General features: G+C 36.2%; 1 protein-coding gene across 15 annotated transcripts in view; it reads left to right on the top strand.

Moving 5' to 3' along the window:
* LOC121295531 (ankyrin-2-like) overlaps positions 1-23,485 on the top strand; it is a 239,531-nt gene that overhangs the window by 97,914 nt on the left and 118,132 nt on the right. For 3 of the 15 annotated variants that reach the window (XM_041220378.1, XM_041220368.1, XM_041220272.1), the window contains exon 1: positions 15,262-15,988. The exons of 10 other annotated variants lie outside the window; for them this stretch is intronic. In XM_041220378.1, the coding sequence (XP_041076312.1) occupies positions 15,866-15,988 (123 nt within the window). In that variant the 5' untranslated portion in view covers positions 15,262-15,865. Of the gene's footprint in view, positions 1-15,261; positions 15,989-23,485 lie in introns of those variants that run through there. 2 more of the 15 variants (XM_041220307.1, XM_041220388.1) reach the window with 2 other exon arrangements.

Here is a 23,485-nt window from a genome sequence, read left to right as displayed (position 1 = left end):
AATCCTGCATCCAGCCATCAATAAATCCACTTCCCACTCATCCTCCTTACCTGCCATGATTTCTCCTCTTTCGGAACAAAATCGACACCATTTATTCTACGCTCTCCTGCCACAAACCTAGTATCATAGTTGACCACCTTGACTCTCCTCCAATTGCCCCTCCTGCTCTCCCTTCTCTCCTCTCTCCATTACTGATGTCTCCAGCCTACTGCTGAAATCAACTACTGCCATGTGCCCTTTGGACCCCTGGCCAACAAGTCTTATCCATGTCTGAGCTTCTGACCTTGCTTCTTACATTATGCACACTCTCAACTTGTTCCTGCCCTCAAGACTGCCCGAGTAACGCCAGTGCTCTAAAAACCCTCCCTTGACCTGGCTGTCTTATCCAACTTCCATCCCTTATCCAATCTAACTTTTCTTTCCAAAACTCTTGAAATGGCTGTAGCCAGCCAGCTGATGAAACATATCACAGATAATCTCTGCAGTCTTGCTTCCGGCCACATCACAGTACCAAAACTACTCTGCTCCGGATTGTGAATAATTTGTGCAATGATGATGCTGCTGCTCCTTCTGGCCTTGTCCCCCTTGATCTAACTGCTACTTTTGATACCATAGATCATAGCATTCCTCTTGACCATCTTCAGAAGTATGCTGGAATCTCTGGAACCTGTCTCTCCTGGCTGTCCTCTTACCTACATGGACGCATGAAGTCTGTTTTCTATGATGGAATCCATGCTGATGCATACCCAGTCACATGCGGTGTCCCCCAAGAATCTGTTCTCGGGCCACTTCAATTCAACATCTACATGCTTCCCTTGGGTCACCTTATCTGCCAACATAACCTCATGTTTCAATACTATGCAGATGACAACCAGCTCTACTTAAAACTAGACCCTGGATGTCCCTCTGCCATGTTCCGGCTCTCAGCTTGCATCCATCAAGGCCTGGCTGTCTTCCAATTTTCTTCAGCTGCTTGCCTACAAGGCCCTTCATCACACAGGTCCAGAGTATCTCTCCAACCTGCTGACCCGCTAAGTCTCTGCCCACAAGCTGAGGTCATCTGACTCAGGCCTGCTTGTTATACCCAAGCAAAAGTGCACAAACTCTTTTAGCTTCATGTCCCCGACTCTATGGAACTCTGTCCCAGCTTTAGTGCGTGCAGCTCCCACAATTGCTCACTTCAAATCAACTCTCAAAGACCCACTTGTTCTCTCTTGCTTTTAATGCTCTCTAAGCCTGATATCTTTTATTAGCTGTTGTCTAAATTGCTATTTCATGTTTTTCACTCCATCTTATTCATTTAATTCTGCTTGACACACACATCCACAATGTAATTTTGTAAACCGCTTTGCGATGGTGGTCCACTGTGAAAGGCGCTATATAAAATAAATATTGATTTGATTGAAACTTGATTTTTAGAACCCAACTGCCTATTAAAGATGGGTAACCAAACAGAAGGTTGTAAATATAAACCCAATTACAACTGTTTGGCAATGCAGCATCCGCTGTCCCTATGTGCCAGCCCTTCACTTCCACTGCCTGTACAATCTTACTTCCCAGTGGGTTCTGATTTCTTGCAGAAGGATGACATGAAAAGACATTGGGGATTGAAAATAATAGTGGTATTTTTTTAGTTTTTTGTATGAAAATGTTCTCTGGATGGGATCCGCTGGAGTTAACAACTCTCACTGACATGCATAGCCCTTGCTTGCATTCAGTTGCAGAGGACCAATGCAAGTACTAATCATATTTTGTCCACTCATATTTAGGAAATTTCAGAGATGGATATCAACTGGAAAGTGTCACTCAGCTTTGTGTGTTTATGTTATTTAGGAATACATTTACCAGCGGCCTCCACAATCAGCATATTCATGAAGCACCAACTGACTCCCACAGACTTAGTTCTGGAGCCATACTGCTGCACACACCACCACAAATGACGAGGTGTAAATTACTTTTTCAGATGCCGAAGGTCTTTTTGGTCACAGGCTGACTGGACACTGAGAGAGTGACGCGACATGACAGTACAGTCGATTGCCTCCGGGAAATGTTGCAAGCAGGAAGAAATCATTCTCTAGTCAGCTGCCAGACATTGGGATTCTATAGCTTTTACATTTCCTTTATACCTTTTCTTTTACTTTTTTTCTATGCTACAAGTATTACATAAAGGCACACACGTCAGTAAATCAGGCCCGCCGACTTTAAAAGTTGATGTTATACCAACTAATGCATTACTGTTTGTAGTGTATTCAATTGTGTTAGTTTACTGAAGTATTTGGGCTTCAGATTTTTATTTATGGCTCATGTATTGGTAGTTCTATATATCTAAAACATACCTTTCTTTGGTTTCAGCTTTTTTAAGTAAAGGTAAATACTGCCTATGGAAATCTATGAGTCATGTACTTCCAGTGTAAAAAGACTACAGTACATGATGTGCAATCGGTTCATGGACTGGTGTTTGAAATCAATATTATTCACTGACACTACTTCCTCTCTGAATGTGCATGTCAAATGTGACCATTAGAAGACCGTTAGTTATAAGACTGTGCTAATAGTTATCAAGGTAAAAGAGTAGTCTACACTACACCCAGGGGTAGATAACAATACTGCAGGCCTAAAGCCAGATTGCTGCACCAATCATATACATACGGAAGTCACCATTGAAATTCTTTGCTATAGAAAATGTCATTTTTCTAGGATATATGAAACACACACACACACACACACACACACACACACACACACACACACACACACACACACACACACACACACACACACACACACACACACACACACACACACACACACACACACACACACACACATTGAAGACCCACACCAGTGTAATACCAAATTTGAAGAAATGCAGTGTATGGCATTTATAGATGATACAGGAGAGATCTTTCAAATATATCATACCCTATGGTATAACAATACATAGCATTGAAAAGTCAGAACATGTCTCTTTTTGGTTTGCCCAGTCAAAAATTAGACTATGCGAGGGAGGGAAGAATATCAATTTTAATTCCATACACTTGGTTAAAAAGGTTTCCTATTCACTATATGTTTAAACTAAACTTAAAAGATATCAGCTACTAAATTAATTGTTTTAAAACTGCAGCGTCTAGTTGCACAATTTCTAGTTCCCTTGATTTGCTTTCTGTTTGAATTTCACACAATCATATCAATATATCTGAAACTGTCAAAGAGGCAGTTCAGTTTACTACAGTTTGTGTACATGTTCACAAATATTTACTAGGATGTACAGCAATGTGAGGAGAAATTGAATTTAGAGAGGAAAGAATATTCAGCTGTGAAGCAACAAAACCTGTGAACCAACCAGAGTCCGCCTCATACTTATTAAGCTGTGGCCTGATCTGATGTAGGCAAGAGGCGTAGAAAATAGATTAGGCAGAAAAAAACAGCATACATACACTCTGTGTGAGAGACAGAGACATACTTTTGTAAAATGTCAATCAGCTGCACTAAACATTTTATTTTAAATAGGCTAATGTGTTTTTGTAGATTTTTTTTTTTTTTCAGAACTGTACAACGCTGATTTAAACTACATGAGTTGGACAGTATCATAGACATTTTATTTTTTATTTTCTGCCAGGAGCGAGCTGCAATATTCATGAATGTTTATTCTTTTTTATACAACACCTCATTAATCTTCACTCTGCTTTGGGTTTTTCAGTACAGATGATTGACATATTATTGTAAATGCCAGCTCCATGGGTTAATTTACTGAAATAGAATTTGTATGTGTAACCCTTGATAACCCTAGATACCTATATACGGCAAGTTGCATTTTCCAGTAAAAACAAATTGATAGGAGAAAGCTTTTTTTTTTTTTTTTTTTTTTTTTTAATGTAGTAGTCGCCAATTATTTTTATTTTTCTCCTAATTTAGAATGTCCAATTATTTTTAGGCTCAGCTCACTGCTACCACCCCTGCGCTGACTCGGGAAGAGCAAAGATGAACACACGCTGTCCTCCTCACATTTCCTGTCAGCATTGTTGACCTCTTTTTGATCAAAACTGACCTACAACTGATACAATGCTATAAGCTATACTGGATCCCAAGAGGATAAAAGTTGGAAGGAAAGAAATCTGCATTATTTAGTCATGTTCATATTATAGAACAGTGACCAGTTCATCACTGATAAAAGACTTTTTGAAGACACTGATTACAATGTTGGAAAAATTATCGTACTGCTATTTAAAATAGGTTTTATGAATTATTGCAGTAATCAGTTACAGAGGCAAACCTCACACTCGGGGTGTCTGTAAAAATCAGCCTCCAACCAATTACTGTATGTGGCTTCTGGTTAGTTGCTGCAGTTTGTGCTCCAGTGAAGTTATATATTAGTGTTTTGAATCCAGTGCGGTTTTGCCATAGACAGAGAGGCCTCTTGAAGTCTCACTGAGACATAGCGGTGAACCAAGTTGAATAATTTACGAATTCAATTCCGTTTCATACTAATTTTCAAGTTAAACTTTATAAACAAACAAACAAAAAAAAAACATGTCAACACAATAGTCTGAATGTGCAGAAACAAGGTTTTTCTACTGTTTTTGATCCAGAAGGGGGCGGTGATTGTCAGTTTGCAGTGTTAGCATATCAGATGCAGGGTCTTGGAATAGTTCGTTCAGCAACAGCTATTAGGAATGACATTATCAATTATTTATGCCATAATCCGTATGATGATGGAGGGAGTCCACTTATTAATTATGTAGACAATTACCGGACATGGGAAGAGTACCTGGAAAATATGTCTCATAGTGGTTCAATAGGCGATGAGCAAACACTTAGAGCAGCTGCTTACATATTTAATGTAAACATTGTTGTGATTTCCACTCTAGGACCAGCAGCAAGTCATATATTTCACCCAGAAAACAGATGCAAAGCAGGTCAGATATACTTAGGCCACTTTGCTGAAAATCACGGAAACCATTATGTGGCACTTTAACCCAAACAGCAGATAAATTATAAGACTCCAGAACATGAAAGCAATAAAAATGTAACAAGCAGTACATTATTTGATTTTTGCATTGGTTCTGATGGGCAGGACGATATTATGCATGACAGTGTGACACATGATAATGACAATGGAGACATGCAATTTGAAAGACCAGACAGCAATGAGACATGGGTGATGTTCAACTGGAACACATGCACCAAGATCAGGAAGATCAATGTTTACTTAACTTCGATATTTTGGAGCGTCTAAAATGAATTACACTTAATATGTATCCATTTACTAGGCAAACTCTCAGAGCTGTTGATACATTCTTCCGAGACACAGTCGAGTGTACCTATGCCAAACATGTATATACCTGAATTAGACAATCATCCTATAGAAGTTCCCATTAGTGTTAGGAAACTCATAAGAATGAAAGGACCGAGAAGTTCTTGCATAAATAGATTACAAGAGATCATAAATTTGGGGAAATGCTTGGCTTAATGTATTACCAGATGCATTTGGTTGGTATGTAATCTCTCGTATTTTCTGGAAATGAATAGATTAGGTAAATCTAATGGATGGATTATTTCAATATTCTACTGATTTAATGGTTTTCCACATTTTTTTACGTTGGTCTATTGTATGTTTAAAGATTTGTATTTGGTGTTAAGTTGAACTGCTTTTGCTGGTAAGTCACATGGTTTATCCAATGGTAGGCCTACTTCTGGTGTTTTAAGTTCCCTGTTAATCAGTGCATTTTCACCAGGTATTATTCAATGGGTGTAGTCCCAATATGTTTTTACTCCCACATACATTACTGCTTATTCTTGTTACAATAAAGTACGTAAAAGTAACTCAGGTTGGATTCCTGAGTGGTGCATCTGGAAAAAGCCTCTTCCCAGAGTGCACGACGCATCCTATAGATGGGATCAAGCTGGTCTTGAATCCTGTGTATGCCATTGCCAGCTTTAGCCAGGAGTTCCCAGTGGGTGGGACGCCGCCAGGGTGTGGTAGGTTAAAGTCGGCTGGCGATTCCTTGGTTCACCGCACACTAGTGACTCCTGTGGCCTCTCAGGCACATGCAAATTAACTCCTCTGATTGGTGTGACACCTGATCTGTGGGCACAGTTGGCTTGCATTGCAAACAATAGCAGATGGCTAAGACAACATGTGTTTTGGAGGACGATCGAGTGCTTTGCCTCATCCCCCTTGAAGTCTCACTGAGACATAACAGTGAATCGAGTTGAATAATTTACAAGTTGGGGAGAAAATGGGCTATTCTGGATTTATTAAAAATAAAGTATGTTTGTGATTAAGATATTTGTAATTAAGATATACGTGAAGTTAACAATATATTTTTTTCAATTCCGTTTCATACTAATTTTCAAGTTAAACTTTATAAAATAAAATAAAAATCATGTCAACGAAAACAGTCTGAATGTGCAGAACATAATGGATAGACAGTATTCTTTCCTAAACATGGTAATAACTAGCATGTTTTCATATAATTTTGTTTTGCATTTCCATGGTGTGCAATTTTTTATTTTATTTTTTTTTTTGTGACTGGGCACAAGTTACTGCCATGTATTGTTTTGTAATTAGTTCTTTTATCATTACTGTGGGATGATAAGAGTCGTCTTAGACGGCAAAGAGCTCTCACTTTGACTTTGTAATTATTCTATACTTCATTGCATTGTAAGAATGTCTCAAGGAGAAATAAGCTGAAACATTTAAAACCTTGGCCTAAACCAAACCAGAACTTTGACCCATCTGCTAATTGCAAACTACAAACCAAACAAAACGCAATGGTGACTTCTTTCTTTTTTTTTTTTTGTCTTAGGCTTCTTCTACTTATAAAAACTCTGCCAACAAGTACTCGGTTGTTATTTGTGATTAGTGGGTGGGACAAAAGTTTTGATTTGATCTAGGTCCTAGAGAAAACTCAAAAGTATAGAAAGTTATAGAACAGTAAAACTGCACTGTTCTTAAACAGACCGAAAAATTAAAAAAGTCGAAAAATTATTTGATATAAATCAGGAGAATGAATTGAGACTCATACATGGGAATTAAAAAAACTAGGCGCATCTAGACTTTCCAGGAACAGTTTGTATTTTTACTTCCTTTTTTCATCTCCAAACCTCTCACTTCCATATGCATAGATGATGCCCCGAAATTTATCCAGCTTCAACTGTTCCACTTAACCTTTCCATTGCAAAACAGAGATCCGTGTTTAATGTGTCCCACGCAGTTTTCCTACAAGCTCTTGGCCATTTAACTCCAGGCTTGTGCCTGTTGAGGTTCTTTTTTCCCTTATGTTGGTTTGCCTGACTGGGTTCACAAGGATCATTAGTTTCATCACTAGCTGTGTTTATGTAAGTCCTCCTCACGTCTATGACAGGGGTACTGATATCCTGCGAACTGTGGTTTGCTTCCTGTCGCTGGATTTCATTTGACTGACTCGACTGACTTCATAAGAAGTATTGATCAATGCAAGGCCCTTGTTCCTTCTCCCTCAAGCATTTCGTTCTCCCTTCATGAATCTTCATACCCCTGACAGTTGTCACCTTGCTCCAGCCGCAGACACAAACCTGGAGTTCCATGTCTTTGCTAACTGCAGATCTTGAACTAGTCTTTTGTGAAATACTCTCCATTCTCATATCCGTTTCTGTTCCTAAGTCGTTAACCGTGTTGTCCAATGTTGAGTCATCTTCCGCCCCCGCTCTCGCAGACTCAAGGGGTATTTTTCTCTTTAATTTCTTAGAAGCCTCGGGCGGGTGTCTCCAGCATCCTGTAAACACACAGCTAGATACTGCCGACAAGGGTAGTTAACCCTTGCCAGCCCAAATGGGTTCTCTTTCCTTCTGTCAGCTGTCTCTCCAGGCTGTCACAAGGTCTTTCCATTGTTGCCAGCTGCAGTAGTCATGGCAGTCACTAGACATATCCAGATCTTCATGATTTCCATTACATGAGAGTAGATGTTAAAACTTCATGCTGATTTGAACTCGGCTCTTGCTTTACATGGGTATAACATTTTTGGAAGAGGTTATTACATGTGTGGGTAGTTATTACATTTGTGGGAGATATTACATTTGTGGGCTGGTTGTTATTACATTGTTGGGGGGTATTACATTTGTGGGCAGGTGGTTATTACATTTGTGGCAGATAGTACATTTGTGGGCAGTTATTACATTTGTAGTTTGTATAACTTTCAGTGACATTATAAGGCAGCGTTCCAGATACTGTCCCTATTTTTGGCCATTAATCCCTTATTTAAGATTGGTTTTGCACAACAGTCTGCCGTGACTGTACAGTTTAATACCAGACAGCGTAATACTGTCATTGAGCACATACATGTGACTGGCTGCAGTGGTTTGCTTTACCCGGATGACACAAGAACAATATGGTTTCAGGTCCTGCTTCTCAGGTAAGGCTTGTAAATATGTGTTCTGTTCTTGCTGTTTTTCTCAGATGCTGGGTTTATAGTGTGCTCTGTAAAGCAGGCTGTTCAGTTTCACACAAAGCATTTTATTTCCTAATCTCCAACATGCTGAGCTTCCTTTTTTGGTACAGTCAGTCAGTGTTAATACCAAATCACTGAAGTGTGCATGCATTTATAAAATGAGGATTATTAAACTAGGTAACAAGAAAGAAAAGGCTCAAGAAAGAAAAAAAAAAAAGCTTTGTGATTTTTTTGTGGAAGATAGTGAAATGATTTGTGGCCAAGAGATTTGTTTGGTGCATCATAGAAATGTTGTAACACATAGTAAATACATTGTATGACATGGTAAGAACAAAGTAAACAGAAAAATGACTGCAGATTTGGCATAGTTTTAAAAGGGTATTCACTTGACCGGATTATACTACTTGGAAACTGTAATGATGACATGGGGTCTTTTTTGACAACTTACGTTGCTCCAGTGTTGTGCCGGATTTTGTTAGCTCTTCCTTAGTCCCTTTTGTTAGGTAGCATTTGAAAAACAGTTTAGCACAATTAGCCAGACTAAGAAGATTTAAGCTCCTAACATTGAAATGTTCAAGATAACAAAAAACTGCACTATTATTATATTATTATTATTATTATATTATTATTATTATTATTATTATTATTATTATTATTATTATTATTATTACATTTGTTGAGATTTTTCCAGAGACATAGAAATATGGAATGCATTTTCTAGCCTGTATCAGATGCTCACACTCAAATGGAATGTAAGTATTGGCTTCAGAAAATTGTTCCTGTGGTCCTATACATTGCAAATCATAGCTAATACACTTTATTTCTTCTGACATATGTCATTGGCATTTTAATGAGTATCATAATATATATGCTCCTTACAGAATTAAAATAATTAATCAAAAAAGTAACTGGACTATTGCCAGCCCAGCACTTTGTCAGTTGTTGATGAATTAGGAATAAACTAATTTCTTTGAGACTAATACAATTATGTAAACTGTTTGGGCAATAGTGGTACTAAAATGTAAAATAACCCAATGACTTGATTTCTTGTCGGCAAAATAAATTATTACAGTATTAGTTCATCCAGAATGACAGCCTGATATTATTATAGGAAACCTGGCATAGTTACTGGAGCCTGTATGCACAACAGAGAAATGTTTTTATATAAATTCATGACTGGAAGTGACACAACCTCCACTTCAGGATAATAAAAGGCATCCATTTCTGTATTCTATCTAGCCTGTGTGTGCAGTGGGTGGGAATATTGCATTATTATAATAAAACATAATAATAAAATTATGTTTATATATATATATTTTTCATTTGTAAATGTAACCCCTTTATTAAATTTAGTTGAGGGGATCCCGCCCTTGATTGTCTATTTGAAGAGCATTATTAGACTAGCGATGAAAAAGTAGAAATAATGTTGATGTTAAAACCTTATTGGACCAAGTTCAAAAGGCAAACTTTCAGGACCACATAGGACCCTTCATTAGGTGAAATGGGTTTGAGAAGCTTTTCTTTACAAATGCTCTTATGTGTATTTGTATTTGATATTGAAAGTTACTTTACCATAAGACATCATTGAGACAACATAGATATTGAGCATGAATTTGGTTGCCTTTCTTATTTAGCAGTAAAAATATAGACATAGTTAATAAGTGTAGATTTTCACTTGTACCAAGGTAAATAAAGAAAACACCACAAAATAAGAACATCACATTTCTCTTTGAAATTATTATAAAACCTGGCAGCAAAGAGGCTGACATCAAATATATATTTTTCAACATGAACATGGACATGTTTGCTTCTAAGTACATTTCCAGCATTCAAATCTGCTTGTATTTTCACATACTTATCTGAGTTTATTGTGAGTTTACAGGTGCAATAAGAAACTTTTCATGAAGTTGGGGGTAACGAGATGCACCAGCGTACAGTTGACCAACTGTATAAAAACAGCTCCATACTGATCACAGCTACAGTGCATATCAGCCCTGGCTTTTACCAACTTCTGGTGGGGTCGGCTTATTAGAGGTGAACTCCACCCCTACAGTCTCATAGCATGTAATTAAACCCAGGGAGTGTCATGCTACAGGAGTGTACAGTCATTACATATCCTCTACTGTGGTTTAATTAGTTACCTTTTGTTAAGCAATTATATTGTGTTTCTGCAGTGATATAGTGGTGAGTGATTATACTATGCAGATTATCTTAAAAATTGCCCAGGATTAGAGATATTGTAAAGAGGACTGCTGTGCTGATAAATCTTTTTATTTAATGTCATTCTGTGCTTGCATGTCATGATATATTTTGCAATATATATTGGGATATCACTTATAGTACCAAACTGTATCAATGAAAGATGTTGCAGAGTGTTCATATGCAGGATGTTGACTGTTATTGGTTTACTTTGGATAGCATGCATAGTATTGATTTAGTTTGAACTATAATACAGAGCGCTTTCTTCCTAGTCTGTTACAGTATCTGTGTTTATGAACTTCTTGCTGTTGCATATTTGTATACTTTTTATTGTTCTGTTACAATAGCAACTAATACTGTATTACTGGGCTTCTTGTAATTGATATAAACCTGATGGATCTTTTGAGGTTTTTAATTTGTGATATTGCTATTGTATATATTTTGTATATTTTGCGATATAGGATTGGTTAAGCAAGTGATTGCGTAGCTACTGCCCCCTGAAACCTACTGAGTATTTTTTTTAATTAATACGTAAATAAATGGCCCTAAACAGTGGCAGATTTAAATTCTGTTGGTGTTATATTTGGAATATCTTTATGTCTTTAATTAAGCTGATTACATGGGTTGTTGTCAGTTGTGGTCACAGTTCTTTAAAGGGATCCTTGTGTGACCCCTGGGGAAGTTCAGGTAGGAGTAGCCTACGGGATCAACACTAAGCACAGACGTATGAATAGCAAGAGATGGAAAATCTGTGAAAATGACACCACAGCATGCAAATACCAGTGACCTCATCGTCACCATTGAAAATGACCCATCTGCTGGGCGGGATCAGCCCAAAAAACAGAGCAGCATCTACCGAGAATATTCTGTCTCAAATGTATAATATTGATTTTGCATTGTATTGCTTTTTCAATAAATTTACAGTACTGTTGATTACAATGAATAGTCCTACTCTGTTTGGTCTGCGTTTTGCACACACTTTGATAGGCTTTTACCATAGTGCACCATGGCAGAAAAACACAAGAATGCTTACAATGTACGAAGTAAATGAAGCCCCCAGAGATTAAATGCAGAAATACAGTCATCATGCCTTCAGTCCATGAAATAATTGCATTTATTTTTTCTTCAGTCATTCTGTTATGATTACATTATTCTGGGGCTCTGCTTGAAATGCAAAGCCATCTGGACATGCTATTAGGTTGGATTTTGGGATTAAACACGATGGCTTTACTGGCAGATCCGTCATCATTCTGTCGACATGGTCTACAGAGCAAGCAGGGCCTCCACAGGAATGAGTTTTGGTTGTTTATCAAGGTTGTTTTGGAACTCATGTAGTATTTTTATTAAAATTCACAAAAGGACCACTTTGAAAGCAATTAAGAGCACCCACCTGTTCAAAATCATTGTGACATATCTCCCTATGCTCTCGCCAGTTATCTTACCAGTGTAACATTTATGATTGTCTGTCCGCTTCGAACTTGTGCAGTATGTCTTTCTAATCTTCTTAAATCTTTTCAACAACCTCAAATAAATAAAATAAAATCCCAGATTCTGATTATACATTTTCATATCAGTAAAAATAATTTTAAAAAAGTGTTAATAAATATACAGTACCAATATAGTAGCAGCAGATGGTAAAGGCGAGGTTATTTAATCGATAGAAATGGTGAAGCATTCTATACTGGTGATGTGTTTCTGATCATGGCTCTCTTCTGACATCTATTGGTCAGTTGAAATATACTGTATGCTGTGCTACATTGCTGCTCCATTGTCATCATTGAACAACAGACTGCTTGATTGTTTAATTTCAGCTTTGCTTTATTATATAAATACATTACAGTAGTACATCAATCATAATTGTCTTGTTTTAAAAATACACATTTTCAAAAAACATATTTATTTAGTACTATTATTAATACTAATACTACTGCTACAACTACTACTACTACTACTACTACTACTACTACTACTACTACTAATAATAATAATAATAATAATAATAATAATAATAATAATAAATAATCTATGATTTATTTTACTGTAAAATACTGTATTTGTAGCCCATTTAGGACACTTGAAACTGTTTATTTTTAGCATTGCTTTTCTTGTGAACAATTTATTGTGCAAAAAAAAAAATTGAAGTTTACTTTTTTTGTGAATTGCTTGTTTTAATTGGAGCATCAACAAATTAACAACATGCAGTATCTTGATACCATTGGCCAGGTTTTTCTGTGAAGTCAGATTTTACCACTAGGTGGAGAGATTGTTTCATAGTCATTGCACACTGATACTGTCTTTACTGTAATACATGGGCAATGGATTGGGTCACTTTAAAGATAGGAGTGCTTTCCTGATATTTTTCCATTGTAGTCTTATTATGAAAATTGCTGTCTGCAGGCAGCACACAGTTTTATTTTAATTGGATTTTATTTTTGTAATAAGCCTCAAGCATTTGTTTGTGACCCGAAAAAATGTAGGAAGTTATAGTAAACTAAAATAAAAATAAAACAACAAAACAGAGCATTGAAGGAAAAGCCACATTTGGCAATGAGACATAGAAACAGTTCAGGATATTTATATTTATACATATAATAATATTATTTCCATTGTCTTCTGCACCATATGGCAGTGGGAGGCCTGATTGCAATAGCAACTTGACTAGTGTAGGGTGTGCTTTCACCTCTTCACAACAGATGCAACAATATGTACAGTATCTCTTCTACATGTTGCCATAGAAACAGACCTTGCACAGCTAAATTCTGTTGTAGCAAAGTTTGAAATTGACACATTCTCTATAATGGACAAACTGAAATATATTTGGGCACTAAATGAGTATCATTTTAACTCCATTATTTTGATGAATGAATGAATATCAGTAAAGATTAACAGAGAGACCGTCACTGCTTTCAACACTACCCAAAGTTTTTTGTGGTGTTTTGATTGTCTGTCTGATTTTGTTACACAACTTTGAAAGGAGATTGAGAACTTTCACAAAGTACTTAGAACTGTCTATCCAAAAATGTTAATTAATAATCATACCTTATATATCTTCTCTGTTGACTTCTTACTGGTGATTTCTTCCCCTCTTAAACTGGTAGTTTGTTTTCAACTTGTTTAGGCTTGCTCAGAGACTGCCCCAAAGATCAACTATGGTGGTGACTTTCTTAAGCATGCAAATGGCCAGGAATGCTGAAACTGTAATACATTATGATTAAGAACACATATTTTGGGCTAAAAAACAGATTAAGAAATATCAGGTTTAAACATTAGCCAGTTACAATAGTAGCCTTTAAAGTAGCCATTAGATTTTTTTTTCTCCTGGCTCTGTTTTTGTAAAACAACAATAATAATAAAAAAAAAAAACATAAAAATAAACACATTTTGGGTTCTATTACTATGCTTTGGTGCGGCAGTATTAAAACTGTACTTTTTTTTCAGACCCAGAGTTTTTAAACTCTGAATTTAAACTTGAATTTAAATTCAAAATAATTTAGAAATCCCTCTGCTGTGATTATGCTGCATTTATCTACTACAATTTATCAGAAGAAAGAGTAAGTACACTTCTGAACAATATGTCAGCCTGCCCTGTTTTTTCAACATTTTTGACATTAATTCAGTCATTTATGTATCGAGATTCATCATTGGTTAACATAATAACATAATTTCCTGTAAGACTTTTAAGAAAATATTTCTGATTTGCATATCTGTTTATTACCTACCAAACTGTCTTTCACACTCCCAGCTGAAATTTTAGAAGACCATAAGGCAACTGGATTGTCTCAAAATTTATTACAGTAGTGGCATTTAAAAAAAGGTGACAAAGAAAATAACAGCCAGCTTGGCAGAATGTCATAGTGGCAACCTCTATTACAGCGGAGTTCCTTGGTTATTTTGTGCACAAACTGTATTTGAGTTTTATAAAACATACTAATCATATTACCTCCATATTGTTGCATCTTAACAGTATTGTATTTAGGAAGCAGGACCTTCTCTGTAACGGGGATACCCTGAAGGCATTAACGCTACAGGATTAGAACTGTCCAGCTGGGTTCCAGCATTACAGGAGCATTCTTTAATGGGGGCTATGCAATCATTGGAATTACTGATGCTGCTTGTTTGTTTTTTGTTTTTTTCTCCCAACACAGGAGCCATACATTATTAATAATGGTTTCTGGCTGATTTATTGGAAGGCGATGGGCTAGTCAGTCTGTGGGAGCGCCATTTCTTCTACCTACTGTACTGAATGCTAATGTCATGGATTCAGCAATTAGTAGCACCAGCATGTCTGATAAAGGATTCCAGTCGTTACTGGGTCCAGCTGGGTGATACAGGCAAGCACGCATACATAACATGTTGTATAATGTAACTCCCAGCTACAGTTAGCTATAGCTGCCTCTTAATATGAAACCTTTTAATCACATCTGAGGTAAAAAAAATAAATAAATAAAAAAAACCTGCATGTACAAATGCACACAGAGAGGAATATTTGAAACATTACAGGCATTCCAGAAGCATTGACCCTTACCAAATGATGTCATTATTGCTTTCAGGTGTAATAGGCTAGGAATTGTTATTTAGGAGCCAATACCTTCTGCTTACTTCGGCTTGTGAGTGGGCAGTATTATTTATTTATTTATTTTCACTGAAGGGGAAAAAATGTTCATGTGTTCTAGCAGAGGCAGCAGCAGCAAATCATTAAGTCAGACTGCACCATTTTTCTTCTCTTTTTTCCTTGTGCTGAGGTACAGCTGGAGAGCTGTAAGGAGCATTCTTTCCTCCCCCACTCCCCCCTGTTTTTTCTGTGCGTGTAGCTCCTTCCTTGCTCTAGTCAGAGGACACAGGCTCCCTCTACTCTGGGTCCCTAAAGGCCTTTTTTTCTTCAATATGGGGGATGTGTCGTTTTAAGGATGGCTGTCTCCCAAACCTAAAGCTGTCACTTCAACATCTGGTGTCTCTGCAGTTGTGAGGAGAATCTATCAGATTTCTGCTTCCTGGCTTTACCTGCATTTGTGGGCATTAGACCCCCCCCCCCCCCATCTACCCCTTTTGGTGCATCATTCACAAGAGATGGGAGATTCTGCAAGAGGTATGGTCTGCTGAGTTTGAGTAGGAATAGCACTGCTGTCAGTTCTGCAACTGAAAATCCTGGCTCCCTGCCAGTGCCCTCAGCAAAAGTCACCTGGATTGTACTGTCCTGTTTTCAAAGTGAATATTCTGAAGTCCTCTGCTGCAGGATCATGGCTCACGCTGCTTCTCACATTAAAAAAGCCAGAGATCTTGAGCCGCCACCAGATTTAAAAAGTGAGAAAGCCAAGGAGAGGAGAAGGCGCTCCAGGGAGCGAGCTGAACGGAAACGCAAGGTATGAGAAACCACTTCTAAATCCTATCTTCACCGCCACCATCAGCAACAGTACTACTGACACTGGGAACACATTTTCATTCCTTTTTATCGTTCAGCACCTCCATCAACATGCATCATTTGTCTCATATTCATAACTCATTTACTGCATTTTGACTGTTACGCTGTCCTTTATTTACCCGTGCCAGTGGCTCCAACTGGGGAGGGCACCAAGATGGCATCAATGTTTCTTTACCTCTAACCCAGGCATCTGCTTCATCCACGGACCGTGAAATGTACCAATTGGTTGTACCGATCATATGCAGAGGCACATTCTTTACATGTTGCCCTTATCCGTCCCTCATCTCTTTCAGTCCTTTTCACTGTAAATCAGCTTAATGCTGTCACAGGGGGCTACATCCAGTATCTGCATAACATATGCTAAATAAATGTTTGTATTGGTAAACTGTAAACTGTAAACTCATGCATTTTGTAGAATGGAAGTGAAAGCACTAAAGTTAAGTAACACTAATTTTTCTTAATTTGGTTTGATTTGTTAGCTATTAATATCAGGAAATCAAATGCTGCAAATGGTGTCTTTAGCTTGTGAATAACATAGAAACAACTGCAGATTTGCAAGTCAAGTGTGGAAAAAAACAGCATTACTCTGATTCTCTTGCTAGCTTTGTTGGAGATTAACAATTTCATCAATTTTCTCCACGCAGTGCTTTTTGTTGTCGACTTGTTCCATGAAAATGCTGTTAACAAAAGCTTAAAAAACAAACAAACAGATGGCTTTGATTTTAGTTTGTTTTGAATGCTCACATACCCCCTGGAATGGAAGCGTAGAAATACCATGTTAACAACAGAAAAGATGTTGGATCCTGCAATGTGTGGGCTGGGAAATGTACATTGCTCATCTAAAAAGCATACTTTGAAAGTGCCCTGCATTGTTTTTTTTTACATTGTAATCCTATTACAATTAGGCAGTGTATTAAATTTACAGTTAATGGCTAAAACAGGTTTGCCTTTGGGACTGGAGTTTTGTGGTGTGTTTCTATTGACTATCCATCTCCATTTTTGCTGTTAAACTACCGTAACACATAAAGCCAAGTTTGCCTTCACACAATGTGGAGTGTTTAAAAAAAAAAAAAATAACGGACCTTAAGATGTTTTTGTATCATATAATTCATATCACACAAACCACAGGCAAGTAGAGTATAAATGTAAACTGTATCTGTTTGGCATAGTAAGTTATTATGTTGAAATACAAATTGTTGCAGTGTTGCCTGTGTGACGATTATTACTGTACAAAATGGTGCACATTCACCTCAGAGTACTAGAGGTTATGACTTTGCATTTCTAAACTCTTGCAGAACATAACTGCATTTAAGAAGGTGGCTTATTTTAATGGTTACTATTTTGATAATGCCCTGACAGACAGGTATATGAGAAGTCCAGTCAACATCAAGATGCAGTTACACTGAAGCTGCGACAATGGCCGACAACCACATTAAATTTCGCAACAAAATATGTGTATTTGGAGAAATTCTTCCATTGGTGGTCTGTAGTTTAGCATGAGCACATCGGCACACATGTATGTTGTTCACAGTTTATTGTTTTACTGTACATTTAGCTGGAATTAAATTAAACAGTTCTTTTCCATCCAAATGGTACAATATTACCTTAGAAATGACCAATGAATACTTAACGCACCCTCTGCTATATGCTATATTACATAATAAAAATGGTTATCTAAATTTTGGTTTGTACAGGCATCAGTCAAACTAAATACTGCATACTTTTTTAATAAAAAAAAAAAAAAAAAAAAAACATTTGCTTTTTGAGTTATACTATGAGTATAGGAACAGTGGATAAGTGAAGGTTACTTCCAAGCGAAATACAGCTTGACTTCCAATGTAGGAGATATTTTCATTGTTTGCAGTGGTAAAACAGGACATTTAAAAAAACCTGTGGCTTTTGAATGTACTCAGAAATGTAATTAAATTCCACTCCATGTCATAGTTTAATAGAAACAAATGTTTTGAAGTCGTAATAAATGGATCCAATTACTGGGATTAATTATTCAGATGCAACTCAAGAGCTTAGTGTTTTAATAGAAATACATTTCTGTGGTAAAAAATGCAGTGAAATACTTTTTTGCTACGGGTATATAATTGCCCGATATTTGTGGCTTGTATTTATTGTCAATTTATACTATACATGTTTTAATGTGTAACCTTAAAATTGTGTTTTTATGCAGTTTATGCAATCCAAAAAGTAGGTATTATTTCATGTTAAAGTAGGTATTATTCCATGTTAAAGTAGGTATTATTTCATGTTAAAGTTAGTATTATTCCATGTTGCAGTAGGTATTATTTCATGTTAAAGTAGGTATTATTTCATGTTAAAGTAGGTATTATTTCATGTTAAAGTAGGTATTATTCCATGTTAAAGTAGGTATTATTTCATGTTAAAGTAGGTATTATTTCATGTTAAAGTTAGTATTATTTCATGTTAAAGTAGGTATTATTTCATGTTAAAGTAGGTATTATTTCATGTTAAAGTAGGTATTATTCCATGTTAAAGTAGGTATTATTTCATGTTAGAGTAGGTATTATTCCATGTTGCAGTAGGTATTATTCCATGTTAAAGTAGGTATTATTCCATTTTAAAATAGGTATTATTTCATGTTAAAGTTAGTATTATTTCATGTTAAAGTAGGTATTCTTTCATGTTAAAGTATTATTTCATGTATTATTCCATGTTAAAGTAGGTGTTATTCTATGTTAAATGTTATAACACGCTTTAAATGCCTTCAGCTATTTTGGGGAATGTAAACAAACCAGACAGTTGACAAGGACTGTTTTTATTTTTGATAAAGCAGTGAGCTCAGAATGCTAAACCATGGAAGGAGTCCGAAGGAATTATATTTCACTTTAAAACTAAACAGGATTGTGGGACACTATGGGCTCTATTCTGATTAAATGAGTGTAATCGCAAATGCAGTGGTTAAATTCAATCGCGTCTGCCCTGCAGGGAGTGGCTTATCCAAAAGTGTGATTCTGATGAAATTAAAAATCCAGTGCAAGCACGTTTTAGTGGCACACTGACAGTGCCCAGCCAGTCAATGCTGAGTAGGTTGGGGAATCTACTGTCCAATCAGGGCCACACCATCAAGACCGCAAGGCTCCATTTTGAATGTCGAGCGGCAGTAGCACAGAGCAAGAAAAACCAGGGCAAGTCAGAACAGCAAGTGGTAGGTCACTCGCCAAGAGAATACGTAAACCATGCTTCACGACACAGGAGATTGCTATAGTAATAGAAGAGGGAGAGGCTCATAGGTCAATAATTAATTATTTATAATAATTATACAAGGTACATTATTTCATGGCATTGACATTACTGCATGTAAAATGTAAAGTACTGACTACCCTCCCTGATCAGTCTACCAGTAGCAGCAGCTGATTCATTTTCTAGCAGGACATGGAGTGCCGCATCACATTCTCTCAGAGATTGTAATGTACAAGAGTTTCAGTTTAAGAAGTAGTCTATGAACTTTAGGTTAATGATATAAAAAAATAATAATAATCTAGTCAAAATGTGCAGCAAGTGTATTTTCCAAATGCTGGGAGTGGATCTGCAATAAGCTACCATACTATTACTACTAATAATAATAATAAATACCTGAATCCTAATTCCACAGGGACAGTGCAAGGCTTTTGCCAGTAGAATGTTTTTATACGAGTTCAACAAATTCCTCAGGAGATTAAAATCCATGCTTTCGTTCTGTGGGTGCAGCAAGCTGATATTAAGCCCCATATTTGTCATTTTGAACACATTTTGCAGCAATATAGGAGACCACTGGCATGAATTCCCAGCTATGCTAATGTAATACTTTTTGGGGCACAACCATTGCTTTTACTGTTCTTAAATGGTACTCATGATAGATGCTACTTAAGCAACAGCTGAAATCACTCCGATTAACGTCCAATCAACTGTCTCACTAATTAGGTGATTAAGAGCATATGCTTCAGTCAACACTCAAGTGTGTCATGGTCAATGATGAATGACTGAGTGATTAAAAAGAAACCAAAAACATTTTGTCAATGTCCATCATTTATATACCTTATTTATTTATTTAACAAAAATAAATGTGTCATAATAGTGATATGTTTCTTTTGATGCTCAGTATATCTTACTGCTAAGGTACTATCAAGTCTAAGCTTAAAGCAATCAGCTATTCTAGCACTAAACATGAAAAACGTGTAAAGGATAAAAAATATCTTCATGTACTTTGCAAAAGGCTTTTTCTTTTGTAAAGGGATGTGCTTTTAACTTTATAGTAGCTTTAGCATTTATACATTATAAAGCACTTTAGCATCAACCTGCAAACATCTCTAAACCCCTTGTATGCTTATTTTATTTTATTTGTTCAAAGGAGCTTACTAGAGCTATTTTATCTCAGTTGTTAAAAAAGAGTTGCTTGGTACAGCCTTCAGTTACAGTTGAAGGTTGCGCAAGGTTATCTCACAAATGGGATATTCACTGCTGAAGTCTTGTGAACATATGGCATGGTTTTCGAAATTGCTGCCAATGCAAAAACAAACAAAAAAAATGGGTCAATTTACACATCTTGTTTCTGTTCGAAGGTGATTTACCTACCCTTTTTAGCCATACCATGTTTTGGCCATGCAAATCTTATAGCTTGAGGAATATGGTTGATACGTGCTACATCATATTCTCAGGACAATGGAGAGAGAATTTTGAGATTCTAAACTGCACTAAGCCAAAGAGGTGACAACTTTGAAAAATAGTATTTTAATGTAAAAATGTATTAGACCCAACTTACTTGAACATAAACTCACAAGTTCTGAAATTGCATGCCTAAGTGTAGTACAGCATTGCAAAGGTAATAACAGTAAAGCACAGAAAGGTATACTAAGGCATGGCAAACAGTGCTCATGTACATTTGTAGTATTAACATGAATAAATGTTTCATAAGCACTGTACCTATAATTGTTAATTAAAATAGTACACACTTGGTACAAGAATAATTGCAGGGCTTTAGTAGCAGATTCAGTCTTTTTGATAACCTAACTGTAAACATTCATATTATACTGTAGTAATCACTCAGTATGCTTTAATTTTAATTAAAAAAAAAAAAAAAAAAACCTGTCATATACGTAATGGATGTTATATTGAAGGAGAAAGATTTAATACAGCTTTCGACAACAGAGTTAAACAAACTATTGCTAATTATTTGTTTTATTATGGTACCTACAATTGGACAATAAGTACAATCCTTACAAAGCTACTGACTCATCCCTGAGGTTAACTTCAATATCAGTGAAGTGCTGTAGGTTATTTTAATTTGTTTTGAGGGTTTATGAGAAGGTTAGGCAGTGCTTTGAAACAAGATTGCTCACTGCTATTTTAATCAGTTTGACTGCCAGACTTCAGTGCTTCCAAACTGGGGAGCAATCTGTTGTATAAGCACTGAACACATTCTTGTGCCTACTGGATACCTGACTTTGACCATTGTGAAACTAATCCACCATCCGCACAGCACAGCCACTGCTTAGTGACGCTGAGGGTGAGGTTAATGCGCCTTACTTACTGTACCACTCATCGGCCACGCAGAGAGCGGATTGCTATTGAATGTATAACACCAATTGTATTTAAGACTGATTTGCTTCAAAGCATTAAATCAGTTATACTCTGCTTCTCCTAACATGCTGCAGAAATGCTCTTGTGTTCAACACCTGCTGCTACACTGTTAATCTAGTGTGCACAACCAGCTTGCCCTTGTTGAGCTCTTTGCTCAATTTACCAGAGAAATACAGATTTCAATTTTTAGTTATTTTTTTAGTGAGAGTCTAAATTTTACTGAATTTATATATTTTCAATTTCAAATGACCTATGTTTTCTTATAGTGCAGAACAAATACATAAATAATTAAAGGAAATATATCGTTTGCAAAGCACAGCTGAAAGTCTGAGTGCAGCTAGCTAACTGAATCTCAGGCTTGGAGATGTTAAGCTAGTGTGATGAACATCCATTGCAGACTTGAAAAAAAGATAAAGCACAAACCCGAATCCCTCAGCTAGTGCTCACTGAGAGACCGAACAGAGAGGTTAGGATATACTACAGACTAAGGAAACAAAAAATTGAAACAGGATGCCCATCTAAATGGACACAGACAAGGCTGTTTTACTGTAAATTACATTTTACAAGGAACCACACTTACCAAAAATATACTTTTGTTTCACTACAATGGATCTGTACTAATGACTATAGTAACATAACAGCAAGTACAATGATGAGCTAACTTTTTTTTAAATATGTTTTTATATCACAAGGGTATGAATCAATATATACCATGAGTTAATTTCAGTACCATGATGTGATACAAACTTATAATGAATTAATGAACAATTTGAAATGATCAATACTTTAATGATTGATAATATAACAATAATCAATGATTGCTACCCAGACAAGATACCACAGAAACAGAACTGGTGCAAATGGTTAAAAGTCAATACAAGCATATGTTAAAATCTTCAAAAATACAAAACATTCTTAAAAAACACACACAAAAACACACAAATAGCCCCCTGATGTTTCAAACCTCAAGTTTTAAAAAGTTTGAAATGTAGTGTATGTGTATAGTTTTAATACTAGTAACTGGAGAGAACACTTATACTGCAAACAATGTGCTGCAGCACAGCTTGTAAAATGAAATGCATCATTGGTTAGTTTTCATTTGTTCACCAGGATAATATTGATTTTGTTTCAAGAGAAACATTGTCCTTTTTCCTAAATTATTTTCAATCTTACATTTTCCTTTACACATATACAGTATATTATCACTGGGTAGATTATAGATTACAGCTGAAATTTCATAATAGCTGTTGGTCAGTGTAAATCGTTTAATTTACAGTATATACTGTGTCTGCTTTTTTGTATTTTTTTTGTTTGTTTTTGTTTTGTTTTTTTTAATAATCTTCAGAGCTTGAAAAGGTTAAATGCAGTTGGAACCCCTCAACATTAGATCATTCAGTCCTGCTGTAATGTTATTAAGATGCTGGAACCACTTCTAAAACACATTAGGAATCACGTTACATAGCTAGCTACGGTTCCCGTGACCTCTATAACCTCCTCTGAGACCCCAGGGCCTTGGACACAGTATACAAAAGTAATACAAAATATGACAAATTGATATCAACTTGCCCTCCAGCACTGTTAGAAATCCGACATGCTTAATCAGTTTTGTTCTTTATTTAAGCCAAGGGCATAGTGTATCAGTAGGGTGTATACCTTTATTTAGTTATCATATTTTGACAATACATGTACCTGCTTCTAGAATTATGTTCCAGAATATAAGAGCCTTCCTTATGTGTTAATTAAAATGTATTTATTTTTTTAAAATAATTGTTTTATATTAGTAATTTCTATAATGTCTCACAAAAAGGAAACTATGAAGTCAATAAAAGAACCAGTAAAATGACAAGAC

Source organism: Polyodon spathula, chromosome 2 (genome assembly GCF_017654505.1).
Source record: "Polyodon spathula isolate WHYD16114869_AA chromosome 2, ASM1765450v1, whole genome shotgun sequence".
NCBI lineage: Eukaryota > Metazoa > Chordata > Actinopteri > Acipenseriformes > Polyodontidae > Polyodon > Polyodon spathula.
Note: the sequence above shows the minus strand (reverse complement) of the source record. Positions and strands in the feature narration are given on the sequence as shown.